This window comes from Pelmatolapia mariae, linkage group LG4, assembly GCF_036321145.2.
Source record: "Pelmatolapia mariae isolate MD_Pm_ZW linkage group LG4, Pm_UMD_F_2, whole genome shotgun sequence".
Lineage (NCBI taxonomy): Eukaryota > Metazoa > Chordata > Actinopteri > Cichliformes > Cichlidae > Pelmatolapia > Pelmatolapia mariae.
The window spans coordinates 29997268-30019164 of record NC_086230.1 but is presented as its reverse complement, the minus strand read 5'-3'; the positions used below and the strand labels follow the sequence as shown (position 1 = coordinate 30019164).

The 21897-nt window shown below is 39.3% G+C and overlaps 3 protein-coding genes across 5 annotated transcripts; 1 reads left to right on the top strand and 2 right to left on the bottom strand.

Moving 5' to 3' along the window:
- Positions 1–538: 538 nt before the first annotated feature.
- LOC134626784 (transmembrane protein 265-like) lies at positions 539–1266 on the top strand. The gene is made up of 2 exons (XM_063472708.1): positions 539–769; positions 1003–1266. Exons 1-2 carry the CDS (start codon positions 539–541, stop codon positions 1183–1185), a joined length of 414 nt encoding a protein of 137 aa, XP_063328778.1. The 3' UTR covers positions 1186–1266.
- A 117-nt stretch (positions 1267–1383) lies between these two features.
- On the bottom strand, positions 1384–12700 carry prr14 (proline rich 14). Of its 2 annotated transcripts, XM_063472375.1 has the most exons (11): positions 12616–12700; positions 11506–11534; positions 11218–11407; positions 9601–9763; positions 9452–9517; positions 8716–8756; positions 5744–8575; positions 5523–5664; positions 5248–5357; positions 4328–4396; positions 1384–3717 (listed from the first exon to the last, which is right to left on the bottom strand). In XM_063472375.1, exons 3-11 carry the CDS (start codon positions 11358–11360, stop codon positions 3423–3425), a joined length of 3861 nt encoding a protein of 1286 aa, XP_063328445.1. In that variant the 5' UTR covers positions 11361–11407; positions 11506–11534; positions 12616–12700; the 3' UTR covers positions 1384–3422. The 2 variants fall into 2 exon arrangements, with proteins under 2 accessions (XP_063328445.1, XP_063328446.1); XM_063472376.1 differs by lacking the exon at positions 11218–11407.
- A 2073-nt stretch (positions 12701–14773) lies between these two features.
- cd2bp2 (CD2 (cytoplasmic tail) binding protein 2) lies at positions 14774–21893 on the bottom strand. Of its 2 annotated transcripts, none has more exons than XM_063472374.2 (7): positions 21822–21855; positions 21416–21494; positions 19951–20080; positions 16933–17090; positions 16166–16733; positions 16003–16088; positions 14774–15299 (listed from the first exon to the last, which is right to left on the bottom strand). In XM_063472374.2, the coding sequence occupies exons 2-7, from the start codon at positions 21488–21490 to the stop codon at positions 15189–15191; spliced, it is 1128 nt and encodes a 375-aa protein (XP_063328444.1). In that variant the 5' UTR covers positions 21491–21494; positions 21822–21855; the 3' UTR covers positions 14774–15188. The 2 variants fall into 2 exon arrangements, with proteins under 2 accessions (XP_063328444.1, XP_063328443.1); XM_063472373.1 differs by having other exon boundaries at positions 14775–15299; positions 21826–21893.
- Positions 21894–21897: the final 4 nt, after the last annotated feature.

Below are 21897 nucleotides of genomic sequence, written 5' to 3'. Positions count from 1 at the left end.
CATGCAGGAGGCATTTCATATAAAATTCTTAAGTGGGATTTTGTACAGTCTTGTAGGAAATTAATTATTAAAGCTGCCCCAAGCCAACTCATTGTAACGCAAGCCACATGGTCAGGCTGTTCAGTTTATGCTGTAATACCCCGAGCGCTCCAGTTTCACAAAGGAAAGACTGATTTGAAAAATTAAGGACAATATAGCTAAAAGAATTAATACATAAAACATTTTGATGATTATTTGTACTGTTCTGTCTGACTATTAATGCAGTGTGATGCATACGTCAAAAAGCGAGAGCAATAACAAAATAAACATTTACCTAAGCAGGGTGAAACCAGCAGCTAGAATGAAACCAGTTCCTTAAAACTCCTTTTTATCATTTAAACAAACATTCTTATCAAGCAGCCACTGAAAGCATTAACTTGTCCTTCCAGTGCTGTTGTGCACACAGAATCTTTACATGGCTTAAAGTCGTCTCACACAGCTTACCACGTCTTGTCTTTGAGTTTAAACTTTCTCTAACTTGACGGCATATTTTGCAGCGATGTCAGAGTCATATCAGTTAGATGCACCGATAGAGGAAGCGCTCCTGCTGAACTCTGTACCAGGAACAGGTGTTCAACAACCTGAGGATACTGGCAATCAAGTAATCTGCGTCGGTGAGGACTCTGCTGCGTCCTGCTGCAGTGACAAGTACCACAGGAAGCTGGCCATCGCTAGCATCATCTGCGGGTTCTCCTGCTTCGGAGTCCTAGCCTTGATTTATTCTGTAAAGGTATCTTATTTTCTCTTCAGGCAGGCAACCTACAGCAAACCAGCATTTGAAAGCTTTCTTATGAGGATAAGCATGTTTATATTTGACAAACACCTTATCTGCTACATCTCTTTACAACTATATACTAGTCATTCATCATGTTTGTTTGGCATGAGAAAAGACCTGAAATAAAATGTTTTTTTATTTTATTTTATCTTTAAATCAAAAGTATTGTCACATCTTTACTTCACCAGGCTGAGAATGCTGACAAAGCTGAGAAAGCCAAGCGGACAAGAGAAAGGAGAGCTGCAAAGTATTTAAGACAGGCCAAAAAATGGGGCATCATCTCTGTCGTGACATGGATTTCCATCCTGGTGTTAGCTTCTTTGACACTGGTATTACTGGTGCTGGTCCTATCAAACCTGGGCTTTGATTGACGAACCTCAGTGGAGCACGTCCAGGGGAGTGTCTTTAAAGATTCTGATCAACTATATCACCAAAGCTGTAGAGTAACTAAAAGTTACATTAACCTTAAAAATGCTGAATTTGTTTATCTTTTGCTGAATGTGCTCTAATCAGCATTTACAAGAACAAACACAGCTGAAAGTCGTATTAAATGTATTAAAACTGTTTGTTATATGCTGTAATATTTATTTGACATTATATGGACATGTGGACAATTCCAACTGCAAATGTAAAAATCCAGCATTGCCTATAGTTACAGAACATGACACAATATTACACATGTACATTATATATCAAAGATTACACCTCTTACGCTCCAGTAATGACCCAAACTTTAATACTCTCCATTACACTTTAACTTTCTTACAGTAGATAACTACAGATATTAAGAAAGTTAATGAATCAATCAACAAGCCACTCAATTATAGCAATGAATAACTTCAGGATTGAGTCTCTACCGGAGATAAAATGCGTGGCAGTGATCGTGGCAGTGTTTCATCAGGACATTATGAGGTCCTGCTCTTGGTGTACCACATTGGCATTATTGCATTGTTACTGTATTCGCTTTATTAATGTCAAATGTATATATGCTGCATTTTTATACAAACATTAAACAATTTTATAATAAAATGACTTTTGTGCTCTGAGTTGCTGGAAACATTTTAACACGCACAGATAAAAAACAAAAAACAAAAAAAAAAAAAAAAAAACACACACACACACCAATGATTACAAATGTGCCTACAAAACACCTATTTAAACACATTTTTACAGTTAAGGCAACCCCATTAACATTTGGCAAATATAAAATAAACACATATAGGCTGTTTAATAACAAGTAAATACTTGTAATGAAAATATAAACACCACGAAAAAACAGCAGTGGACACTTCCAGTAATCATTAGAAATGCTTACTGGAGAGTCATATTGTCTTTATGGCATATTTAATACAAAAGAAACCTCCACAGTTATGAAATCACAAACACAAACCATTCACTGAGGCTCTGCCCTGAGCTGAGTAGAATGATGTATGCAGTCCGAACTACATGTAGGCGACTGATTGTACAAAATGTGGTTGTGAAACCGAGTCCAGTGACTATGAATCTCCACCTGGCACCTTGAAGAGTGTACTGTATTCAGCATTTAGTTAATTAAAAAAAAATAGCTGCCTATATAACCACTTACAATGATGTGGTAAGGTCACAACATCTAAGGTGATTGACTGCTTTCTTCCAAAAACAGACAGCTGATTAGGATTCTGTGTATTAGGGCCATTCTCGGTGAATAGGCCTGAGAGGAAGTCGTAATCCACAAGAACACCAAAGATTACATTCATAAATTTACGAGAAATTTTAAGGCTGGATCAATTTCACCATATCACAGATCCCACAGACTGACACGAATAATTTAGAACTATATAAATGCTGGCGATTTAAGTCGAGAACCATATTATCACCTATCACCCAGACAGACAGAAACAAAACAAAATACAAATTGATCGCATTTATGCATTGGGTTTTGCTGCATCTCCTCACTGACATTTGCACCTAAGACTCGCCCTTTACATCTGTGGTGTAAAAACGTAACCCATTCTTCCTCTGAGGTTATGATTTCAGGCTTTCAATTTTCTTAAAACTGTGACACTTCAATCTCCTTTCCCCCTAAACATAAAACTTTAAATCTCAGGTTTGTTTGTTTTTTAAAGTTACACCTCAAATGGCCCAAATGCACTTGGAGAAATCAGACGCAACGTGCATTATCACTCATCAAACACACATTTACTGTAAGTGAATGGCACTGAGTCACCCTCACAGGGAGTTTGTGATACTGTAGCTTTTCATATTGTTGATTTTTTTACTGATGCTAACAGTTTTCATCCATCATGGACGGATCATAACTAAAAGGAAGAAGGGACAGCGACGGCAATGATTGAAAAACGACTTACTGTACACATTCTTAACCACTATTTTTAACCACGTTTATGAGGCAATACTTTTAACGGCACTATCATGTACTGTTCTTCAACTTTCAGGCTACAAACGCTACAGAATAAACATTCTTCATTTAGAACTTGCCACCACAACATTTATACAGACTGTGTTGACAAAAAGAGTTGCTGTCACACTCAATCTTCATGTTGAAATATTTATATAGACAGTATTATCTGGTTTTTAACGGCTGCCAAAACAGTCATCTGAGAGGCAATGGTCAGCCGTCTTTCTGATCATGAATCAACCACAAATTTAGCTGATCCAGCTTCGCACAGAGCAGTGAGTCCACATCCTGCACGCTGAGGGACGGTTCGTCTTTAAGGAAGCCCCCTCGTCGGGTCCTGGAAGTGGAAATGCCTGTTTTACTCACTCCGACGAGTGGCTTCTTTGGTTTTCTGACCTCGCCGACCTCCAGGAACTCTAAAAATCGTTTCACACGCCTCTGACCAAACCAGGACTCTGAGCCATTCCTGCGATTGAGAGCCACCTCCTCGAATATGGTTTCCAGCCGGCTGAAATGCAAGTGAAAAATTCCAGTCAGGTCACTGAGGCAAGGCAGCAGAAAATTGATTACACACACACACACAAACACACCCACCACACCTTTTCATTTCTAATAGAGTGATTCAGCTGATTTAGATTATATGACTTTTCCTGTGGTGCCACCCTCTGGTTAGACTAAGCTTCTTTACTAAACTATACTGTGTCCCAAGCAGGATTTGATTAATGCAGCAAGTTTATACAGGATGGATAGTGATATTTCAAATACTAGGCAATACACAAAGAATATGAAAGTCTGAGGAGAAGTACAAATTTGACTGTTTTTAAACTCTCTGTTTGACTTCAGCCATTTATTTGTTATAACTTCCTTCTTCTCCACGGCAAGCAAGCACCAACAACAAGACAAGCAAGCGTAGCCCAGAGCTGCAGATCCTGCATCCTGGTGACAGTAAACAGCTGCTACAAAGAGACAGCAGTCTGCAAAGCTGCCTGTAGGCTGTGAATAGGACCACAGCAGAATCTTATCTTTGCCTTAAGAAAAAGAGTGGCGATAAGACGTGAAGCAGACATATTCAGAAACGGAATAATTAAGGGAACAGTGGTTGCTTCTCTCAAACTTACCTTTCAGGGGGTTTGCTGAAATTCTTGTTGGTGTAAATTTCTTCCAAACTGAACTCCTTCTTTTTCAGCCTGTAATGTAACAGAACAAAAAGACAAACCACTGCTGGAGCATCTCTATTGATCAAAGAGACATCAATAGAAAACTCACATGTACTGAAATGCACTGACATAAATTTCCTTTCAGTGGTAGATCAGTCAGAATCTGTCCTACTTTTTTGCCCCAACTGAACTGGAGCTAGGAGAAATCAATGTTTTTTTGATTTTGAAGCAAACCATAGATCCTGAATTTACCAATATATATCAATTTTCTTCTGTGATTAATAAATCCCTCTGGGATTAAAAAAGTCTCTCTGATTCTGATACTGACATATTTAAAAAATAGGATAAAAGTAATAAAATGAAAATTGCGATGCATTTACCCCAGTCTCATTTCACTCATTATTACATACCGCTCGTTTATAGCGAGCTCCCCCTTTCGCTGCAAGTTTTACTTCAAGTACACTTTCTCACACATATACTTAAGTCAAGATACACCCTACATGCTAATTGAAATCAAAGCTTGCAAAAAAATAAATAAAAAAATCATCATCTGAGCTTTTTGTGCCCACAGTTAGCTTCCATCCTTCAAGTGTAAAAACGCACAACATAACAAAAGAAAAATGCTGGCAAAATATTAAATTTGTTAGTGTCTTAATCAACATGTTTAATAAAAAGCACCATGTAATTAAAAAATATATATACACATTGTGTATGTATATATACACACACACATTGTGTATATGGGTTAGGGTTGAAGATATACACATATACATACACACATATATATATATATATAAATAAAAACGTGTAACATAACTGATGCCTAGTGATGCTTCAAACAGTGAAATAAAACCTGATACCTATTTATATAGAGCACATACCTGATGGGTTTGGGCAGCCCCATGGGTGTGAGGTTATTTTGAGGCTTGGGTAAAGTTTTCCGAATTCTGATAGAAGACACCTTTCTTCGTTCCTCATGCTTTTGCACCATCTGTTGAGATAGACAAAGAGATTAACGATTATTTAAAAATACAATAAAGCACAAATAACAGCAGTGATCTCAGAAAAGTATGTCTGAAAGTGGCAACTAACAAACTGTAAATTGTACTGTACACATCTGTAAATACCCCGTCACCTTATTTTAAATAACATGTACCTTAATTTCAGAGTCAGAGTGAGCCTTTTCCTCTCTTAGCCCGCCATCTTCAAACTCCTGACTGGAAGAACTTGTCTCCTCACCATCATCCTCCTCCTCACTCTGTTGTCTCCTCTCAGTCTCACACACCGATGGATTCCCACTTCAGAGAAATTGAGAGTTATTATTAGCTTGGCGTTAACACCTCCAAGCATACTACAGGCTTTAACGAAGAATGTTACCTGCTGCTAGAATCCATGGCAGCACCGGAGGAATCTGCTCTTGAATGGTGCCATGTGGAGGAGCTTAATGGGGATGTCAGAGATGAAGCGGAGGAGGGAGCGGAAACATGGCTACAAGTGCTGAGACTGCCAGCAGCTCCTTTGCTGTCAAACCTCTTAGAAAGGAAAGCCAGGGGGCTCGAAAGGAAGCAGGAAGCAAGAGCAGAGATGGAGGTGCTGGGGGAAAGTGCAATACTTGGAGACAGGTGATGAGTGACGGGGTTGTACAGGGCAGATCTTCTAGATGGGTACACCTCTTTACGAAGACACAGGGGGGCGATCTCCCTCTCCACCTCCACGCTGCAGACTGTGTGTCGACGGGCTCGGCGCAGGGATTTCTGCGCCTGAGAGACAGAAGGACTGTGGGAGGACTGGTGTGATGTGAGAGTCCTGCTGGGATATGGTGAGGTCCAAGTTGTGTCATGGGGATGGAGGGAGGGGATCTCTGGGCAAGAGTAGCTGCGTAACAGGCGGTGTGAGAAGCCGTTTTCTGATGAGCGTGCACCTGACATTGCTAGATTTGCATCATCCATTGTGACAGAGTTTGTCACCTCTTCACTTTTGCGTGTCCTACTGTGCAGAACTCTGCATTTTCTCCTTTGGTTATCTGCTTGCCTGGGTTTTATGTTAGCTCTTCTTGTGCTAGACCTTAGCCTAGAGAGACTGACACCCCAATCATTAAAAACTTCAGAGTCCATGTGAAATATTTCTTCTGCCACAGAAGCTGAACTCTTTAGTTTCTTCTGAGCATGCCTATTATTAATATCATTATGTAAAGGAGAGTCCACATGAAGTTGTGAAGGTGAAGGAAGGGGCTGGAAATTACTTTCAATGGGAGTCATTTCAAAATATACAGGCTCCGTTGAGTTTTTACTTTTACTTTCTTTAGACTGACTCTCTTGAAGGTTGATGACACATTGCTGTGTATTTAGAGTCCTACTGGATACACATGAATGAGTAGCACCTCTAAGACCCTTTTTGGGTCTCTTGGACAGCCCTCTTATCAAGTCATTTCCTTTTTCAGCATGTTGAGAGGTATTAAAATCCTTAGGCACGAATTCCATTAGGCCCACTGACAGTACCGATGAGGTAGACACCAAAGGGCTGTCTGATTCTGTCACTGAACTTATCTGATTTGGCGATTTCCGTTTCTGTGGCTTCTTGTTAATATTCCTGCACTTACTTGTATTCTGGAGCTGCTTTATACAAGGACGGACAAGCGCTTTGGACGACAGCTCATCTTGGTTTGTAGAAGTGATTGCTACAGTAGTTTCAAGATCCATACTGGCATCAATATTTACATCAGAATTACTAATAACTGTTCTGTTCTGCCTTTTGCATGAAGTAGCAGAGCTCGCTTTGATTCTGCAGCTCATGTGGTTGTCTTCTGCCACACCAGTGCTTTTATCCAGTGAACAAACCAACATAGCATCAGGGGAACTTTCAGTTTGCGAGTGCAACACAGCTTCATTGATTGTACCAAGCATTTCTTGACCAGATTTTCCTTTCCTAGTCATTCTTGTTGACACAAAAACAGACTGTCTCTGTCTTCCAAGCTTCGGTGCTTCTTCATTTATTAACTCGATTTCTTCTCTCCCTGAAGCTGTGTTTGATAACTCTTGCTTTTGTGTAACTTTTGTATGTGTATCTGGTGTCAGTCTTTTTCTTTTTACAGAGTCTTGGGAATGACAGTTCAGTTTCAACCCTCTCTTTTCTCTCACAAAACCAGAAACTGAACACTTATCCTGATTTAGCCGCCACTCCTGTTGTTGCAGATCTAAAGTGGACCTCAGAGCCCTTTTATTAACACTGTCATCGAGACTCTTTTGGAGGCGTTCTGCAACCAAACGGCAGCTTTCTTCAGTCTCCTTCTTTTCATCACCATCAGGCTGAAAACAGTCCATGTCAGGCTGAGCGTAACAAACTGAGAAAGACGAAGACAGCATTTTTTCAGTGTCACCCGAGTCCAGGCTCTGGTAAGAAAGCTGCTTCTTACTGACCTCTGGGTCAGACTCTTCCTTGAAGTCAACCCTCTTCAAGCCAGATCTATTTCCTGCACGTTTTCTGGAAAGTGGTTTTAGGTGAATAGAAGTCTTGAATTTCTGGTCCAACAAAGCAATGCACATCTTTGACCTGGATTCACGAGAGGCACTTACACTGGCAGAGGACCGTAAAACGACAGAGGAGCCAACAGACTCTGAAACACCAAGTTGTGAGGGGCAGTGTGGCAAAGGCACTGAGGCAGGTGAGGTTTTTTCCTTCTGGTGCACTGCAAATTCATCAACGATTTCTGAACCTGTTGTTGAATCCTCATCAAAATCTAATTTTTTAGAATATTTAGGAGAAACAGTTTGTGTGTTTTGTGCATCTCCTACATTAGTGAGCTCGTTTTGATCAGCTCTGCAGTGCTGATTCTCGTTTTCACTTTGTCCTTCAGGATGAAGCGTACTGCTTGGCTCTGAACGCTCAACATCAGCTGTTAGCTCATCGAGTCTGTCAGAATGGTCCACTGACGGTGGAGGACTGCTGGCTCGGAAAAGTTTAACAGGACTCATGACTATCTCTGTGAAACTGGCCATCTTTGACTTGAACGACTGAAACAACGGGCCGATCACCCATCCCTTTGGGGAATATGCATTTTCAACAGTGTGCCCAGCAGCCACATCCCCGCATGTATCCATGTCAGATTTGGTGGCATCAAGACTCTCTGGGACATTTTCATCTAACAGTTTAACAACATTTTCTCCTGAAGACGGATTTAACTTCAGCTCTGGGAGTTTTTGGTCCTTTTGCCTATGACAAACAAACAAAACAAAAAAAAGTCCATTTTGATTTCCAGAGAAAGTCAGGAAGTGTATAATATCCAAACATAATCAAGACTACTAAATGGCTATGCACTATACATACTGTGAAAAATCATCAGTCACACTTACCTATTTTGGCATTCTGCTGTAAAGCCAAAATCAAATCCATCCTGCAAAATAAGAACATAAATATTTTAGAAATAATTTATAAACATTAAGGTGTGCTTGGCTGAGCATTTATACTAACAAGCTAACATTTAAATGCTGCTCCTTATAGAGGGAAAATTTTCCCCGCTAATTTTCCATATAATGTTTTGCATAACTATAACAAATAATTGGGTCTCATGTCCACCCCCCCCCCCCCCAACAGTTTTCCCTTCATATTTCATTAAAAAAATAAAAAATAAAATCACACTGCGTAGATTAAGATTAAGAGAAGCTCATTTTTAAAAATTTGGTGAGACAAAATTGGTTGTAAACAGCTGATACCAAGTTTGGTAACTCAGTAACCTATTTAGCTATACGTGTTGGCTCTGGATTTAATTGTAATACAAATACTCTTCTGCAACTAAAACATTGTTACATTTAAAATCTGCGGTCTGCACAGTACTAGGTCACATTATAACACTCGATTGCTTGTCTATGTCGGATGCAGCAGACCGTGAAGGAGGATTAAATCGCTCAATTAACCCTCACACCCCGTTCACTGTACACGTCTACTGTACAGCGTCTGCATGCAGAGATTAGACACCAAAAAAAAAATATAACCGAGGACATGCAGACAGGCTGTCTCAGTTTGTCTTTTAATCTATTCCTTACAGAGCTATGTGATAAGAAAATATATCTCAGAGAATCAGACAGTTACCTTGTTTTGGCTGTCTTGTGCATTTGTTCCTTCCACTCTCGACTGCTTAGATTGTGCCACTTGCACCTATAAATGAGAAAGATGGTGTGTTAACTGTGATTTATTTCATTACCTAAGACTATCAAAAAGACTTTATGTAAGAGTCCTACCATAATCCCACTCTCTCTTTGTCTCTTTGTGGGGGACGGATTCTGTTTAGTCGGTCTCTGAGCCGCTTGACTGTCTGTGTTACTTTGTTTTTTAGGAGTCTGAGCTCGGATGCCTTGAATGCGACCACTCCTTCTGTGGCCAGATATTCCATCATTTGGACAGCTGTGAAAGGATAAAACAAGAAAAAAAAAAGAAAAGAAACCCATTTATCCAAGTTATGATGAAAGACATATACTGATGCAGTGTAATAGGAATAGAAAAGATGCAAAATCCAGCCTGCATAAATATGATAGCTACAAGGCCATCTGACAAAGTTCAACCTCCTAAACAAATTTTACACCAAACCAGGTTGACAGATTCTGCCATTTAAATACGTATATAATCCCACCTAAGCTCGTCTACCTGCAAGCTTCCACAGATCCACCTGCTGTCTGGAGAGGTTATTTAAAGCTAAACACTAGTGGTTGTCTGCACTTTAGGGTGCGACAAAGCAGGTTCAACATTATGGCCAGGCTCTCTTTGCATTAGCTGTCTTGTCAAAACCTAAAACTTAAGGCTGAAATAACAGGGATCACAACTGTGGGTATGAACGGTCTGTTAACCCAAGGTTCGCGCTCCAGGGTCTGTGCAAGCTCGCATAAAAGAAGGCTTTTGATGTATTTTGATCAACCTTTTTTCACACAAAAGTGATGATGAACAGAAAATATATTTTCTATCAAGATAATTTTAAAAGTATATATAAAATGACAAAAGGCAGTGGTATTGCTGCAAAAGATGAGACAAAAAAAAATCAATAATCTTGTGAATGAATGGTTTATTATATTTACTATTCCGCTCAACGGTGCTGCAACAGTGCATTAGAATTCTGAAACTTTAAGCATTTAAAATTACAGACTGCTCAATGTGTTTAGATCTGATTCAGGCCCATATCCTGATGAAGGTTATATGGATATCACTTTAAACTATCACCTCATCCGAGTGAAATTATTTTATTCAGTCAAGAGTATGGGCAGGTTTTGATGCCCTGTATGCATGGCTTTATTAGATGGTATTAGCAGGAAAGGTTCAACAGGTTACTTGTATAAGATGCAATCCTTCATCAGTTAATCTATATCGCACTTTGAATCTGTGAAACTTTAAACTACAACTCCGATCATAACCTGCTCTGGCTAGAAAAAACAACAACAACAACAACAACAACAACAACAAAAAAGAGCCAACTTCGTGACATTGAAGACTCTGACTGGAAGCTTAGCCCATTGCTCTTGATTCATACTACACCCCTCAGGTAAGGCAGATTGTGCCATTTATCCCAGGTGGCAGCTGAAGACACTTGGATTAAAAAACATCAGGATACTCAAACCTGCAAAATGCATCGCTGTATAGAAGCCCCTTAAATGCCATAAATAAGATGAACATTAACACTATTAGTAACTAAAACTGTGAACATTTAAAGATATTAAAGGAATCTGTCATAATTTCAATCTGCGTAATCCCACTATGTGTCTACAGATCGTAAAGTAATTCTTTCTTAAAGAAAAAAAAAGTGCCCTAATGCAAGAAGGGGAAATTATACAAAGAGCAAAATAAAGCAAGAGGTGCCAGGACAACTATACCTGGGAGTGATGGAGGAAAGGGAGAGGAAAGGTGGTGCAGGTTCACTGTGGGGAGGTGCACTACAGAAAGGGTTTGGGGGGATAGCATCTTCATCCATTGGACAAACTATCTGATTGAGTGAGTCAGAGGGATAAGTCAACATCCCCTTGCTCTCTCGCTCTCTTTTTCCCTCTCCTTGTCTGGCCTTCTCTGTAAATAACAACAATGGAAAATAAAACAAACATGCGGGGCACCAAAACAGCACATCAGCATTTGAAAGTAAGTCTTGAAATGGATTTTTCACTTACTTTGCTAAACTCTGAGATGGGACTTTATTCTGCAATTAAAAAAAATAATAACACACGTTTTTAGAATATATACACAAAATGTCTGAAAATAACATAGCATTACAGCAGAAGTCTAGATTTAATATCATATGAAGCCAGGAAAAAACACCGTTAAACAGAAATTTTGGATATTTGATATTATAGTCTACTAAATGATTAAATAAAAGCAACAAAATGTAGATAGGCGCAAGTAAAAATAATATAGTAAACGTTAATACAATACAGCAATCACTGAAAACAATAACTGATTATTGTGCATTAGAAAAATTCCTATCAACGTGGTGAAAAAAAGATTTTAATTTCTCGTAGTAATTTTATGCTTAGTTATGACGCAGAAATAATTAGATTTTAAGTGCAGCATTGGCGAGACGTGCCATTTCACGTCATTTTAAAATTGATAAACGCCAATTATAATAATTAAAATTGCAACGATGCAATTAATATTATAATAAAAAGTACAGTTGGAGGCAAACCCTCTGTCCTCAACCTTTGAATTTCAGCCCCCAATCTATGCCAGTCACTGTGGTTGGCACTCCGTATCCTTTCACTTGCGCCTCGAGTCCGTTAGAGAAAAGTTGTCTAAGCTTAGGTCTAACATAAGTTGATAGAAACAGCAAAGCAGTGAAAGGGAAATGCACCGTAGTTTTATTGCTATTCCATCACGAAGGAATCCAGTCAGCGTTTTTAATCGAATGGAAACGGCTGTTCCATCAAAATTGGGCGAGGTCTACTTGCTGGAAATCACAGATTCACATTCAAACTTTTATTTATGAGCCAGCGTACGAAAACCACAGCAAGTCTTGACTCAACCACTGAAATTGTTGTCGTAAAATATACTGCGTTAAACGTTTTATCTGAAGAAGAGCTTTAATACTAGTCTGCCAACAATGCATGCCTTGGCTGACGCCGATATTCACAGTGTACAGCAGTCATTTACGGCACCAGGCAATAGTCGTAGCCAAGGAACTGTCATCTCCAAAGGTTCGACCATTTTTTATCGGGGAGCTAAACTTCTGTTCGTAGTTTAGCCGCAGATTGTTATAGCAGCTAAACAGCATTAAAGACGCTTACCTGAAATGATAAGCTGGACCACAGCGTAGCGAGCTGACCTCACCGTAAACAAGACATGCAGGACCGACGGCGCCCTGCAGTGACTCAAAGATGTTATCCGTTTGTACCAAACAGCTTAGGCAGACAGATTGTCCAATCACAGCTCGACTTCTTTTCCGCCCGGAAAGTCCTGTTGAAATTTGACCAATCAGAAGATGATCACAAGGGTCGTCGTTTGAGGGCAACCAATAGGATCGCAAAGACAAATGGCTGCAAAAATTATATTTTTAACGTCCTCGGGTGACCCAGTATCTTAAAAACCTACAATTGCAGCCAAATTGAATAAAATGAATATGGTATCGAATCAGAATGATGTTCTGCATGGTCAAAAAAATATATTTAACAAATACGTTTTTTAACCAGTTTAATTAATTTCTTTCTTTTACCTATGCCTTATTTGATAGTCTTATGAATGGTTGCTTGGTTTTTTTTCACTACTTATTAATGCAACAATAAGTAGTTTTGCTCGCATAATTTTATAAAAAATACCAAATATTAGCATACACCCCGCCCCCCCAATATAGTATAACGTGTGACAACGTGGGAATTTTTTTTTACATCCAACAGCAAACCGCTTCTTTTTCTTATCTTTACTAAATAATCAGTCAGCTAATCAAACAGTTACTGCACCATCTTTCACCATCTTTTGTTACATGCACGCAAATTGATCAGAGTTGGATTTTGTTTTTTCTACTTTCTATGTATATTCTTCTGTATGGAAAATGTGCATTTTCCATGGCAGAAGTATCTTAATAGTACCTGTAACATTTCCTGTGTGACTTTATCAGTCTTGCACATCATTGTGGAGCGATTTTGGCCCACTCTTCTTTTCAGTTCAGTGAGGATTGCCAGATTTGTTTATGCTTTAGCATTTTAATCAGATTGAGGTCTGGCCTTTGTCTGGGCCACTGCAACACCTTGATTCCTTTCTTTTTCAGCCATTCGGTGATAGATTTGCTGCTGCATTGGGATTACTGTCCTGCTGTATGACCCAGTTTCAGTTAAGCTTTAACTCTCAGATTTGTCTCTAGAAAACTTTAGTGTGTAGAAGAGTTCATGGTCCACTCAGTGACTAACTCTTCATTCATGGAAAGCTTCATAACTGTGAATATTTTAATGTTTTCCACTTGTGAATAATATTTCTCACTGTAAAATAATAAACTTCAAATTGTTTGGAAACAGCCATATATCCCCTCCCAGACTGACTGGCACGCAACGATTGTTTCTCTAAAATATTTGCAGATGTATTTCCTCCATGGAATTACTTGGGGACCAGCAAAACTGCCAAAAAGTTCTGCTTTGAGTCAGCAGTGGGCTGCTACTTACCCTCTTAATTTATTCATTCTAGAATAAAGAGTCGAAACATTGACTCTACATAAGTGATTTTGTGCGTGACTACATCTATGAGTACATATGTTTGTGTAGATATAGGTCAATGTATGTATATATGAATGAGCTGTATAGCTTGTATACATATTAATGCATTGGTGTGATTTACATCTCGATATATGTAGGCCATAAGTTTTGTTGAAAGGAAGATGAATGTTGCAGTCATTTATTTAACAATAAGAAGGGGCAGGATTATAGCTTATACTTCTTTATACTCCCTTTTTTAACATAAAATGCATAAACGTTGAGTCCCTTACACTCAATCAAAAGCCACGACCTCATCTGTTTAAAAGCCAGGAAACTTTCACAAGTTCTGCCAAGAATAGTGGTCAAATATCAAGCCAGAATTATTCCAATAGCTTGTTGATGGCTACCAAAAGCATCTGGTTGAGGTCCAACTTGCTAAGGAAAGTTTAGCAAAATATTAGTGGGTTGTATGTATACTTTTGACCCTGTGTGGATTACACAAAATCCAAAATAAATTCAAACATGTGCACCCAGTTGTTCTTTTTCAAAGACATTAAAGATGTATGCTGTATAATCATTTGACCTTGGAAAAAGAATAGTTCCAAGAATTAATTAAAATCCCCAAATTACCATGACATTCACACCCGTGAGTGGATGTAAACTCTTGACCACAACTTTATCCATCTGTGGAACCAGTGAGGATGCTTTCACACACTGCTTCTGCGTTTTGGCTTGTTTTAAATAATGACACTCTGTAATATGTGATTTTTTTATTATGTCCTGACAGTAAAACCTTATCATTTAAAGAGGATGTACCTTTTTTTTTAGCCATGGTTATAAGTGTAAAATACTCTACAATAACTGAATAATTCAGTCTCTCAAAATGCGCTACATGTACCGTCAACTGGAAAGGCTATTTAAACTTTCAGCACATGTCAAGAAAGAAATAAAACACAGTGATCTTAAAATTGAGTCATCTGATTCTAAGATTAACAGAAACATGTCAGATTACTTCACCACATACATCATTTATTTAAAAAACAGTGTACAGAAAACAAAACCAGTGTTAAAATGGCAGATCTGAAACCAAAGCCCTAAAAAAAAATCATGAAAAGGCTGAGAATTGATTGTAGCTGAAACATAATATTATCTTCAAAGTTTTCAATACTCGATGTAAATCATGTATAGAGTTCAAAGTCCAGTCTCTTGGAGCTGTAGAACTGCGATCCCTCCTGGTCCACCCTCCTACAGTAAACACCACTGCTGAAATAGCCTTCATCCACCCAGTCCTGGAAAGACACCAGAAACAAAGAAAAGCTGAAATGTCATTAGTGTTTTTAAAATTCCTTAAACCTAAAAGCTGTTAACTCTGTGAGGTTCATTATTACATTGCTCTAGATCCACAACAAACACCTTTACAATTAGGATAATGTAAGATGCTATAATCTATTCATTAATTTTCTGCCTCTTATCAGCCGAGACACCCTGACCTCTTCTTCTCAGCCACCTCCTCCAGCTCTTCTAGGGGGTGCACCCTCCCAAACAGTCAACCTCACCCCATCTCGAAGCTTTAGCTCAGCCCCCTTCCAAAAAGGCTCATTTCTGCTACTTCTATCCGTGATGTCATTCCTTCAATGACTACCCAAAACCATAGCTGAGATTAGGAGCATAGACTGACCAGAGAATCGACACCTTCACACTCTTCAACACAATCGATCAGTACAGTGTCTGCATTACTGCAGATGCTGCAACAGTCTGAGATACTTGGAGCAGCAACACCTCCCCAACACGGAATGGACACTCCACCTATTCCCAGTTGGAAACCCAGGCCTCAGATTTAGAGGATGAAAAGATTTTTGGTCTAAAAAGATTCGATTACCATTATCGATGGCCACAGAGGGAACCATTTCCCTTCTGATCATTTTAAACAGTCACCTACAAACACTTAACATTAGTCCTGCCATTCAATTTCAAGTAGTTTTAGGAGAGTACCTGCATCTGCTGGCTTGTGAAAGGGCCGTAGACTTCTGAATTATCCTTATTTTCCCACTTGTACTCCCACATCACTTCATCGCTCACTGGATGGAAGGCAAAATGGGATTTAAACCAAAAATATAGTCTTTGAAAATTAAAGTAGATAAAATAACTAAATTACCTCTTTTATTGTCATCTTTGTCCTCAGCTGTTTCACCATGCTTCTCATCAAACTTGTCAGCAAACATGTCAAGCTCATCTCCTTCTTCCTCCTCCTCACCCCCCACCGCTGGCCGCTTGCTAGTCATGCTCTTTAACATGTAGGCCAGTTTTTCGTAGGTTTGCTGATAGATTTCAAACATCCCGGATCCAACCAGTCGGTCAGCTAGCGCTGTGAGCCGATCAAGCTTTTCCGTATCCCTTTTGGTCTCCTCTGTGGATTTTTCTTCTTCCCTCAGCTTTCCCTTCTTCCGTCCTCCAAGGCCTCCTAACCGACGGAGCGCTGTAGCGACTGTTTCTCCAGGCTGCAGTAGTTCGATGACAGCTTCAGTGAGCTGGTGCTGTGTGTAGGATGCCAGTGGGTCCTCTGGAGGCTCTGCGTCTTCCTCCTCCTCCTCTTCTTCTTGGTCTGCTTGCTGTTCTTCTCTCTGTTTTTCTTCCTCTGCCTCGTCCTCATCACCTGCTCTGCGTGTCCTTTTGGCTCCAAGACCTTTCTTCTTTTTTTTGAAAGGCTGCTCTCTTATTCTCACCTGAAGAAAGAAGAGACTTTTATTACTGAACACTGTTTAAAATATGAAGCACCTGTCACCAAAATGAGATTACAAACTCATGAAATACACAGACACCAACACTCAAAAGCAGATTTCGGGCTGAAAAAAGCAGACAAAAAAATAAAAACAGTGACAGAGAAAGAATTAACAGTGGTGTAATAAAAAGGAACTCAATTACCCAGTCAATGTTATCAAGCCAGTTGTCTCTAATCTGTTGCTCCTTTTTGATGAAATAGTTTCCCTCTGAGTCAAAGTGTCCTTCTTGCATCTCCTCTTCCAGGTTGAAAGGAGTAATAGAAACTCCCTCATCAAAGTCAATGGTTGCTCCCTCTTGACCTGAAAACACAGTTGGCATGGTCGTATTAACCAACTACTCACAAATGATGCTTACGGGTTTTTTCCTGGATTAAAGCGGGTCTTTGGCAAAGCAATATCTATGTGTTACTATATTTGCATTTTGTTATTTATGACCATTTATTTCACTTGTGATTTTCCATTGGCTGTGACTAAAAACCCACTGGGGTGCTGCCAAAATTCGCTCTATGTAGAAAAACCCCTGATTGAGCCAAAACAACATCTTTCACTTGCATAGGACAGAAATCAGAGAATTCAGCACCCCTGTTGCTAAAATGAGTTTGATTTCTTTAAAGTGGGATTAGGTAGGGACACATAATTAAGCAAACTTTAATCTTGATCAGGACTTTGGATTCCCACAATTAAATGAGTATAATCCTGTGATATTCAGAATACATGCTCCAGCAGTTAAAACCTTGATTACCCAACCACATGTGTGAATGTATCACACAAACTGAAATTACCTAGATGTAGTCTGGATGACTAAAACTGTGTTAAAAGACAGTTATACAGGGTGGGCCATTTATATGGATACACCGTAATAACATGGGAATGGTTGGTGATATTAAAGTCCTGTTTGTGGCACATTAGTATATGTGAGGGGGCAAACTCCTCAAGATGGGTGGTGACCATGGTGGCCATTTAGAAGTCGGCCATCTTGGATACAACTTTTGTTTTTTCAATAGGAAGAGGGCCATGTGACACATCAAACTTATTGGTAATGTCACAAGAAAAACAATGGTGTGCTTGGTTTCAACGTAACTTTATTCTTTCATGAGTTATTTACAAGTTTCTGACCACTTATAAAACGTGTTCAATGTGCTGCCCATTGTGTTGGATTGTCAATGCAACCCTCTTCTCCCGCTCTTCACACACTGATAGCAACACCGCAAGAGAAATGCCAGCACAGGCATCCAGTATCCGTAGTTTCAGGTGCTGCACATCTCGTATCTTCACACCATAGACAATTGCCTTCAGATGACCCCAAAGATAAAAGTCTAAGGGGGTCAGATCGGGAGACCTTGGGGGCCATTCAACTGGCCCACGACGACCAATCCACTTTCCAGGAAACTGTTCATCTAGGAATGCTCGGACCTGGCACCCATAATGTGGTGGTGCACCATCTTGCTGGGAAAACTCAGGGAACGTGCCAGCTTCAGTGCATAAAGAGGGAAACACATCATCATGTAGCAATTTCAAATGTCCAGTGGCCTTGAGGTTTCCATTGATGAAGAATGGACCCACTATCGTTGTACCCCATATACCACACCAAACCATCACTTTTGTTGTTCCAACAGTCTTGGAGGGATCCATCCAATGTGGGTTAGTGTCAGACCAATAGCGGTGGTTTTGTTTGTTAACTTCACCATTCACATAAAAGTTTGCCTCATCACTGAACAAAATCTTCTGCGTGAACTGAGGGTCCTGTTCCAATTTTTGTTTTGCCCATTCTGCAAATTCTGTGCGCCGATCTGGGTCATCCTCGTTGAGATGCTGCAGTAGCTGGAGTTTGTAAGGGTGCCATTTGTGAGTAGCTAATATCCGCCGAAGGGATGTTCGACTAATGCCACTCTCCAGTGACATGCGGCGAGTGCTACGCTGTGGGCTCTTGCTGAATGAAGCTAGGACAGCCACTGATGTTTCTTCATTAGTGACAGTTTTCTTGCATCCACATTTTGGCAAATCCTACACTGAACCAGTTTCACGAAACTTAGCAAGCAGTTTGCTAACTGTAGCATGGGAGATGGGTGGTCTCGTAGGGTGTCTTGCACTGAAATCTGCTGCAATGACCCGGTTACTGCGTTCACCAGATATCAACACAATTTCGATCCGCTCCTCACATGTTAACCTCTTCGACATGTCAATGGCTGTGAACAAAGAGAAACTTGTAAATAACTCATTGTTTTTCTTGTGACATTACCAATAAGTTTGATGTGTCACATGGCCCTCTTCATATTGAAAAAACAAAAGTTGTATCCAAGATGGTCGACTTCTAAATGACCACCATGGTCACCACCCATCTTGAGGAGTTTGCCCCCTCACATATACTAATGTGCCACAAACAGGACTTTAATATCACCAACCATTCCCATGTTATAACAGTGTATCCATATAAATGGCCCACCCTGTACATGCTCCAACAGTTAAAACCTTGAGTACCTAACCACATGTGTGAATGTACCACACAAACTGAAATTACCTAGATGTAGTCTGGATGACTAAAACTGTGTTAAAAGACAGATATACAACAAAAATAAACTGTTTGGCACTGCAGAAGGTGAAGCGCTTGTCCCTCAGAGTGACTCATCATTTGGTGTTTCGAAATGTTTTGGGTTTAGCAACTAATGTTAACAAAGTAGAAGTTATATGCAAAGTGCTGTGTGTCTGCACTTTAAAGCAACACAACTAACTAAAAAGACAGTACGATCAATGCATGAAGGCCAAGTAAAACAAGGCAATGCTCAAGTGAATCCTCCAAAATTTGCTCAGATAACACGAGGGTGTACGATGTGTCTCTGTATCTGTTCAGCTGACAAAGACACCAGTCAACTAAAACTCATTTGGCCAAAAATTACTGTCAACTTAACAGACCTATGATATGTTATCCCCTTCAGCAATTACTTTTCCAAAGTGGCACTACCTCTACTATACGCAAAACATTCCAGGGGGAAATAAAAGGGATCATAATATCTCATAAAATCCAAATTCTAAGAAACCAAACTGTCCCTTTAAAGAAATAAAGGGACAGTTCTAAATTTGACTCAATGTGGGGGAAATAAACATGTGAAGAGTAAACAGGACCACTTAAGAGTTACAGATACAGCTTAAATAATCAACATACCCTCAACATCATCACTGTCTAAAATATTATATTTGCTGCTGTTTGTGTCCTCTCCTTCATCCTCTTCATCGCTGTCGAGGGAATGTTTACCCTTAAACCTGGAGCCTGGTCCGCTGACAGCTTCACAACTCTATTTCAAGAGTAGAAGAAAAATAAAAATAACACAAATATTTCACCAAGTGAACTGAAATGACATAAAATTAAAAAAATAAATAAAGATATATTGACTACTCCTATTTCATCAATTAGTTCTTGAAAAATAAACAAAACAGACACACATAGAGTAGTGTGCTTTTAATGGTTTCGTCCAAAGACAAAAAAAGAATAAAAAGGCTCTAACATTTTATTAAACGTGCCAAAGCACACGAAAAACTCTCTCAGTTAATGCTGCTTCTGCTGTGGTCAAATTTAATTCTTAGGCCACCAAGTATAGTCTTTACTAGAGTAAAGGTTATTTGCTTATACAATGCATCTGTGTTTTTAGGACGACTATGAACTATAAATGACTGAGACATAAACGTGTGCTCACACCATGGGGCTTGACAGATAATACCCTGCCAAACTGCTATCACACTGTGAAGTGTTTATGCCTTTCTCTGAAACTGCCAACACCAAGTACTTTTGGCTGCTTTTAAAATCACAGTTTGTTTTATTCATTTTATGAATAAATCCCTCCAAAGTATTCAGACTGAGCTTAAAAGTATGTGTGAACTGGAGAAGGATTAAATTAATAAAGAGACAGTCCAGCAGACGTTGAATACAGAGGCGCACTATAGGCCATAGTCTGAGTGACACTTCAGACTGCCAGCCATGTACACTTATAACCCTGCATGGATTAGACACATTCCAAATTAATTTTTTGGCTTTTAACATCATCAATTATATATGCTGTACAATAATTCCATCCTGGGAAAGAACAGCTCAAAAAAAGTCGTTAGAAGTCCAAATTTAGCATGACATTCACGCCCTGACTGTATGTAAACATCTGCAGCTTTGCATTTGCTTTGAGCATCTCTAGCACAGATACTTATGTGGCGTTAAGCTGTCTCTTTAGAACATGTTGCTAACTAGTTTGTTACATCAAAAGATGGAACATTGCTACACAATGACCACACATTTGCGTTTTTCAATACACTAAATACATAATAGATGAATACAGGCCAATATGTTGACTTCACTACGAAAGTTTGTGTTAGCATCAGCAACAATCTTTCTATTATTATTGACTATATACACAACTGTATGCATGACACTGACAAATACTTCAGAGCTAAATTTCGGTAACTGACTTATACTTGCGCATTACTGTGCCATTTTAACATTGGAGATATCGAAAGTACGTGTGTGATGCTTGGCTGTAAACAACTAGTAAGAATCTAATTGCACTACAAAATAATTATTGCTAACCTCTGCCACCACAGCAGTCTATACTTTTTAAATAACCGTGTAAAGAAGACAGCATTACCTTTTTATTCGGGACATCGTCTTCGAGGTCAAACTCTCCGTTGCCATCCTCAAATGTTACTTTTCTTTTCGACATGGTGCTACAGGAGGAAAAACAGTGACTCTTTTATTCCCGTGAAGTGGAGGTGAAGGTGAGCTGTGATGTTACTTGAGCAGTTTTATGAAACTTTTAAGGCGCGTAGCCCTGTAACGTTGTAATAATTAGCCGTGAACATGCAACTCAGGTTAGCTCTGTGGCTAACATGTTAGCCAAAAACATGAGCTACAAACCACATGCAAATACTACATCTCAAAACGCCTTTGTAGAGGTGAAATAACATTTACTGAGTATAATGTTTGCACGCTATAGGTGAAATATGAAAAGGAATCTATTAAAGTAATGTTTTGCTGTAAAATGATGTAAAAACCTGCCGAAAATTATTCAAACGACGTTCGTTTTCGACTCAGTTTCTTCTTTTCATGTTTTCACGTTGTCGTTAACAA

Coding starts and splice junctions, on each gene's coding strand:
- LOC134626784 (XM_063472708.1), top strand. CDS start 539: ATGTCAGAGTCATATCAGTTAGATGCACCGATAGAGGAAGCGCTCCTG. Junction 770..1,002: donor CCTTGATTTATTCTGTAAAG/GTATCTTATTTT, acceptor TTACTTCACCAG/GCTGAGAATGCTGACAAAGC.
- prr14 (XM_063472375.1), bottom strand. CDS start 11,360: ATGTTGACTTATCCCTCTGACTCACTCAATCAGATAGTTTGTCCAATG. Junction 9,764..11,217: donor CTTTCCTCCATCACTCCCAG/GTATAGTTGTCC, acceptor ATCCTTTCACAG/CTGTCCAAATGATGGAATAT. Junction 8,576..8,715: donor ACAGCAGAATGCCAAAATAG/GTAAGTGTGACT, acceptor TGTTTGTCATAG/GCAAAAGGACCAAAAACTCC.
- cd2bp2 (XM_063472373.1), bottom strand. CDS start 21,490: ATGTCGAAAAGAAAAGTAACATTTGAGGATGGCAACGGAGAGTTTGAC. Junction 20,081..21,415: donor ACGATGTCCCGAATAAAAAG/GTAATGCTGTCT, acceptor CTCTTGAAATAG/AGTTGTGAAGCTGTCAGCGG. Junction 15,300..16,002: donor TCACAAGCCAGCAGATGCAG/GTACTCTCCTAA, acceptor GTGTCTTTCCAG/GACTGGGTGGATGAAGGCTA.